This window comes from Dunckerocampus dactyliophorus, chromosome 4, assembly GCF_027744805.1.
Source record: "Dunckerocampus dactyliophorus isolate RoL2022-P2 chromosome 4, RoL_Ddac_1.1, whole genome shotgun sequence".
NCBI lineage: Eukaryota > Metazoa > Chordata > Actinopteri > Syngnathiformes > Syngnathidae > Dunckerocampus > Dunckerocampus dactyliophorus.
In genome coordinates this window covers 27991073-27998027 of record NC_072822.1, presented here as the reverse complement: position 1 = coordinate 27998027, position 6955 = coordinate 27991073, and the positions used below count along the sequence as shown (strand labels likewise).

At 38.6% G+C, this 6955-nt stretch overlaps 1 protein-coding gene across 1 annotated transcript in view; it reads left to right on the top strand.

The window, feature by feature from the left end:
* Positions 1 to 66: 66 nt before the first annotated feature.
* The window catches only part of fkbp15b (FKBP prolyl isomerase family member 15b), a 32398-nt gene continuing 25509 nt past the window's right edge, over positions 67 to 6955 (top strand). Inside the window, exons 1-9 of the mRNA XM_054774470.1 lie at positions 67 to 277; positions 871 to 968; positions 1043 to 1121; positions 1246 to 1315; positions 1392 to 1466; positions 4060 to 4158; positions 4312 to 4461; positions 4541 to 4609; positions 5564 to 5707. Coding sequence (XP_054630445.1) covers positions 228 to 277; positions 871 to 968; positions 1043 to 1121; positions 1246 to 1315; positions 1392 to 1466; positions 4060 to 4158; positions 4312 to 4461; positions 4541 to 4609; positions 5564 to 5707 — 834 coding nt within the window. The 5' untranslated portion in view covers positions 67 to 227. The remainder of the gene's footprint in view (positions 278 to 870; positions 969 to 1042; positions 1122 to 1245; positions 1316 to 1391; positions 1467 to 4059; positions 4159 to 4311; positions 4462 to 4540; positions 4610 to 5563; positions 5708 to 6955) is intronic.

Sequence of the window (6955 nt, the reverse complement as noted above, 5' to 3'; positions counted from 1 at the left end):
GCGCCCCGGCCCCTGTATTAGTACGGAAGTGCGAAAATAAAAACACATCTTTTCCGCCATCTAGCGGTACATCGGGGGTACTGAATGTGAATCAGGTGGAAAGTCAGCTGATGTCGACAAAACCAGGAAAGACAACTCAATCCTTCCACCAAGTAACTGTATAATAACTAGTCAGATCGTTACAGCATATTTATTTATTTGACACGTGTTGGAGTTTAACTCATAATATGTTCGTTGGAGACGACGAAGATGGAGATTTCTTGTTACCGACAGGCGGGTGAGTTGTGCCTCGACTATTACGACTATGTTAGCCAAGGAGCTAACTAGCATGTGGTGTGTGTGTGTGTGCATTTCCAGTGTGTACAAGATATAACTTCCCAATTAAAATTATTCCATTAAATTTGCATTATGTAAGACACATGTTGTTGTAAATTACTTACATGCTTGATATATTCATGAGATTCTTCGTGTTGTCATGTACTTTAATGTTAAATATAGTGCCTATTTTAAAATTATTATTAGCACAAGCTCGATAAACATGATTAAATGTAATTACTGAGGCTAAATAAGACTAATTGTTTTTTGAGATCTGTAATGACTAGTCAATTCATCGTTTCAGTAGTTGATGACTAGTCATCAAGTCATCCCACAGGGCTGTAATCTGTCTGTGGTGGTGGATTGTGATGGTAGTGGGCGTAAACTTCCGACGATAATCGAAAACACGCAAACATGGGTGTACACTAACCATGGTTCCACTGTATTAACACCTAGAACCCAAACATAAGACGATTGGTCTTTTTAGAGGGCCAATACGGTGTTCCACACAATCCTTTACTTAAGGATAAACAAAGTTGAATGTGCTCTTTTTAGAGCTAAGCTGGCTTCCCTGTTTGGTGTGGACCAAGATGCCAGCCCAGGGAATGAGTCCTTTCATTATACAGCACCAAAACAGCCAAGAAAGAGCTCAGGTCAGACCACAGACTACTGCATTCAATACAATTGCAAGTTGGTGCTGAATGTATTCTGTGGTCATGTTTTGCAGCATCCGTCCTCCAGACAGCAGCCCCATCACCTGGAGCCCCTTCAGTCTTATTCGCTACAGCGGTGCTATCCTTTCGCTAGTAAATACCTGATTTTAATGTTTGACAGCCACTTTGTGTTGTATTTTTCTGCGACATAGAACTGTGAGATTTTGAAAGGCTCAATATGTATGAAGTCTTAAAGAACTGCATGTCCCTTGTGCAGTATTAATGGACAGTATGTGAAGCAGGGGAAGCTGGGGGCAGCCATACTGGGCAACCATGCAACTAAAGAGGTAGGATCTGTGGATATTAGTGGTGAATTGAAGAAGATTGTTTTTGTTTTAATGGCGCCTTTCTTTTTCTTTGTAGTACAAGCTGCTTCTCTACTTGAGCCAGCAGAAACAGGTTGCTGCTGCCAAGATTCACTCTGGCTTTGTTTTCACGGTGAGCAAACACACACGACTGGTGCAAATTAAGTTTGGAAAAACATATTTTGATTCATTAAATGAATATTTAATTATCAGAAAGCACTCATGCTGTTATGCATTTAGAAGCAAAAAGAATAAAGCTTATGGCAAGCATAAAAATCTTTATTTAAACGTTTTTTCCTAAAATATGCATTGAGGCTATAAAATGTGTTCCATCCGATTACGATAATCCCTTGTTTATCACGCTTAATTGGTTCCAGACCCGACCGTGATAAGTGAATATCCGCAAAGTAGGATTTCTTATTTATAAATGTAACATTTTTGTAGTAAGAGCATAGAGGAAAAAAAAGCTGTTTACGACCTTCTAAATACAGTTTTTAACATTATTAGAGCCCTCTAGACAAGATATAGCACCCCTATAGTCACCTTTACACTCATATTACCTAATATAGTAGACATAATAAGAGAAAGTAAGACATAATTAAGACTTGTGCTTGTGTGCGCTGCTGTAAATGTGCACCGGTGGCCTAGACAGGAAGTGCCGCCGGGGGTTCAGAGTTGAGTTTGAGGTTGGCGTGGGTTGCGGCAGGAACATTAGGCTGTGTTAAGAGTTCTTGTTGTGAGATCATTCAAAACTGCAATAAAAGCCTGTCGTTCCGGCGATCAAGTCTGGTGCTTGTGTGTCTCACCCAACATTACAGTAACATTACTGACACGTAGTGACCAGTGTAGAATACAACATATCATCACATCATTGAATAAATGGTCTGTATTTTATTTCATTTAGCAATTTTTGTGCTTGAAAATGCTTAATTTAGGCAAAAAACCCATAAAATTTGCTTAAATCAGCATATTATTAGACTTGTAGGCAGTATTCAACCACAAACAGCATGATTTATTGATATATTTTTGAAAAACCGTGAAGCCATCAAATTTGAAGCGCAAAGTGGCTAGGGATTACTGTACTTAATCAAACAAACTAATAGATGCATTATTTGATAACTAAAATAATTGATAGCTACAGCCCTACTGTGCGGTAGGGCTGAGCGATATGGACTAAAACCCATATCCCGATATATTTAGGGTGAATATCGATATACGACCTACGTACCGAGATTTTTTCCCGCAAAGTGAGTTTAGACAAATTCAAAGCCAAATATGTGTATCAAGTTGTTTTATTAAAACAAATATGTACTATGAGGATGTTTTTTGAAATTTTTACGTTTCATGCAAGATGCACATAAAAAAATTGTATATAAAAAAAAGCCGCTAAAATAAAATAGGCCATTCTCATTTTGAAATAAATATAGGAAAAGTAAAATACAATCTTCTGTCTTCTTCATAACAACCCTTTAGCTATGCTGAAATCTTCAGCGAACAACAAAAGCACAAAAGAACAAAATATGAAAGAATGCCTGGTTTAAGAGGACATTTTTAAATGCCAGCAGAAATATTTTGTGGCAGGAACACCAACTTGAAAACTGCATCAGCCTAGCAACTGTCTGTCTGACTTCTTTATGCATTGTTGATAAAGCTTCTTGTGCAAAATAATTGCGACTGGGAAGCTCGCTGGAGTCCCATTGTTTTCAGCAGGTTTTAAATCTTTTTTTTTTTCCACCATTGCCACGATGGACCATACCTGATAGGACACCGCTTTAGTAATAGCACACCACTTTGCACTTCCTTTCATGAGGAACGCAACAGGAAAAAGAAGCAAGAAGTGAGCTTTGTGTTGTGGCAGGAGTTTTGTGGAGTTGTGCAGCTGGGGCTGTTTCAGCACGCAGCTTCACACACTCCTTGTATTGGAGTTTGGGCCAAGTTTTAAGGTGGTGAAAAAAGACTTGTAGTGCTACCGCACGTGACAGTCATTCTTTTACTACTCATCGGATGCTCTGGTTCTGAAGTACCTCCAAATAAATTTTTTCCTTTCTGACCTGTTCCTCCACCGCAGACGCTGTCACTTCCTTCGTGTTTGTTGAAGATGGAGTGGGGCTTCTGCTCCGCCCATACTCCCTCCTCCTTCATGCACAGAGGAGGACGGGGCAGGAGCCCCGCTCAGTGGTGCTCACTCACTCACACTCAAGATAGTAAGCGTTAGAGCGCAAGTCCAGTCTGTATCGATATGAACGATATGTTTGTTTTTGATATCGTGCTTAAAATAAATATAATAATAATCGATACAATAATAATTTGGATATATCGCCCAGCCCTACTATGCGGGTATCGAACTAAACGCTTACACACTAATACACATGCAAAATGATACTATTTTATACTAGTGTACTGTATGACCTGCAAGGCATGTCAGGTAACTTCCTATTGGGGAAGTGTGTGCGTGGGCTTCCCTAGTATGAAATAGTATTATTTTGCATGTATACTATTAGCAAGTAAGCGTCTATTTCAGTACCAGCATACGCTGTGCAGTACAGTTACATTATGTGTTCAACATGTTTTACTTTTGACACACCATTAAAACATTTAGAAAATGTCATTGTAGATATTTGTATGAATGCTTAACACTCATCACATTCATCAGCCATTAAAACATAACATATCCTGTCTACAATACACTTCACAGCCAATTATTTCTTGTCCACTTTTCACTGCAGGTACAATCTAACAACTACTGCACGTTTTATGATGACCAAAGGCAGAATTGGTCCCTGATGTTTGAATCAGAGCAATCTTCTTCAGACTTCTGTAAGGAGGTAACTAACAAAAAAACACTAAATATTGATTGTGTTCGTATCCCAATATTTTAAATGTATCAGGACTCATCTACGTTCATCTTAATGAAACAAAGCTAAAATATTTATCTCAATGACACAATTACAATTTGTCATCTGTTTTTCTTGTGTTAGGTGTGTTTGGCGAAGGCAAACAGCTGCAATGTTTTAGATGCGGTGGTGTCTCAGGATCTGAGTCTTGGGGAAGGCCAAGCAGTCGACTACGGTGACTCTCTGGAGGTGTCCTACAGAGGCTGGCTCTTGCAAAACCACACCTTTGGACAGGTTATGAATAAGAGCATCAACGTTTCCCTTTGGATAAACAATACATTTTAAAATAATACATTTTAACGTTTCATTTCAGATGTTTGACTCCAACCAAAACAGTGAAAAGTTATTACGGATGAAAGTTGGAGGTGGAAAAGTTCTTCAAGTAAGATAAACATATATATTTATAAATGAATCATAATATTGAAATATATTGTATTGCTTTTTATTTTGTGCGATTTGCCATTCCTATTCATCTTAATGTCGTTGCATGATATTGTTCTGGATTGAAGTGGGTTTTATGTGAACAGGAACAGAATAAGGGGCACAAAATGAATGAATGAATGAATGAATTTACAATATCGTGTGAAGCCACATGCATGGTAGCGTGCGTGTGTGTTAGATTTTTATTTTTGTAGACAGGCTAAAACCTTACAATCATATTATAATAGGATTTTCTGAGTGGCCTGACATTACAGCTCCATCCAGTAGATGACATTGTAACTCAGCATAGTCAGGGGCACTTCAACTTGCTGAAGGAAGATGCTGTTCAAGTTAGCACACAACAACAATGAGCTACCATTCTATCTGGGGAGCAATGAGTGCTAACAATAAACACATAACTGTTGTTAAGTACCCACAAGGCATGCTGGGTAGTCCAGCGACCACTCCCCAGGTAGCTACAATATACTGAGATATTAGATGTATAAGGACGTGTACATTATCCGTGCACACTTCCATCAAAGGTTTTTTTAATCAGTGGACGTGTGTCTACCGCTACACAAAATGAAAACCCATAAGTCAATAAATGTATGTTCTGTTTAAAAACATGAGATAATGTCGCACATTTATTATGACACAAACCGAAAAGCTCAGTTTTACACGTCCACGCACAGACTTGAGTTTTGCGTCATGGCCGATTATGCAAATTAACCTATGACATCATAAAGCACCCCCAACCCTGCAATGTTTAATGGTTGACTGTATAGTATCTCAAAAAAACTGCATTCTTCATAACAATTTTAAATGCATCTATCTTCTTAAAGAACGGCTGCCACATGGACAGAGAATCTTTTTTACTGTCAAAAGTAAACTTGTTGCTTGGCTGTTTTGTGAACAGGGATGGGAGAAGGGGGTTCTGGGGATGAAGAAGGCCGGTCGTCGACTCATTGTTGTCCCACCCACCCTGGCCTATGGATCTAAAGGTGCCCATGATGGTGTCCCAGCTAACAGCACTCTTATTTTTCAAGCAACACTAAGACGGGTGAGCACTCAAATTTGCTAGTATTTTATAGTAATTATAAATGTACAAATGTTAACGATAATAATTCTATAATTACAAACAAAGTAAGTAATTATACATTTTAATTAGGGCTGTCAAAGTTCACGGGAGTTTCCTTACACGCACTATTTCTTTTGACGCGCAATTAACGTGCACACGTCCTGTTTGACCCTCGGCCCACACCGTAGTTTGAGAAAACAGCGGTGACTATGGAACTAAAATTGGGAACAAATACTGAGCATAAATGGACAAAGAAAAAGGTAGTTTGATTGGTAAATTTAGCTTCAAAGCCCTGGCGGTTGGCTCTCGCAACAAGACTAAATTACTTGTATCTGCTGTTGTTGTGATTTGAGTTATCACAGATTACGTCACTGGCCAGAGAAGCGAGAAGTTGCTGGAGTACTGCCGGTATTTTTTTATTGTCAATATACAGTGGTATCTGTGTTTTTAAGATTTTTTGCTTTGAACTGTAAGCTAAAATTTGGGTTACGAGATGCTATTTAATGGCAGGCATAGCTGAGGACAGCTATTTGGGGGCTTGAGTCAGTGAGACCATGGCTGAAGATTAGCAGCATTAGCAGCCTAGCACATACGTACATTATAGGGATCTAATTTATCGTATTTACTATGTATTGTGTCAAACTAAGACAGGAACAACATCAAATGAAAAGCATGAAATAAATACAGAGCCACTATCCACCAGTACGAGCCTCGACTTTGTTTTTCAGAGAGGTTGTGGAGCACAAATATGCACAAATATGTCACATCGCAATCCGTCCTGGAAACGCAATCGGTTGTATGCGTGTGCAGAATGCGTCTACATCCGGTCGGCTTATTTTCGGCAGTCACATGTTAGTCCTGTCTAATGTACGCCATCCGTCGATCTATTTTATGGCAGCAATATACGTCACACCTCCACACACAGCCAAAGCGTTAAGATTTGAAAAATTACAAAGTAATTGATTTTTTTTTCTCATATCCATTGTGCAAGTGGATCATTTATAAGCCCTCTTTTCTTGGTTCCATATTAAGTTTTTTCGCCTCTGAAAAAATACAGACAAAAGCATTTGTTAGGAAGATATGTTTGGATGGATGGCATTAAAAAAAAATGAAACTCTGGCTGAGTCTTCTACATTAATCCATCATTGCTCTGCTGTTGGTTATTTACAATTAAATATTTTGAAATATTATAATTCTGTTTATTGACATTTGTTTTACTTAACCGGATAT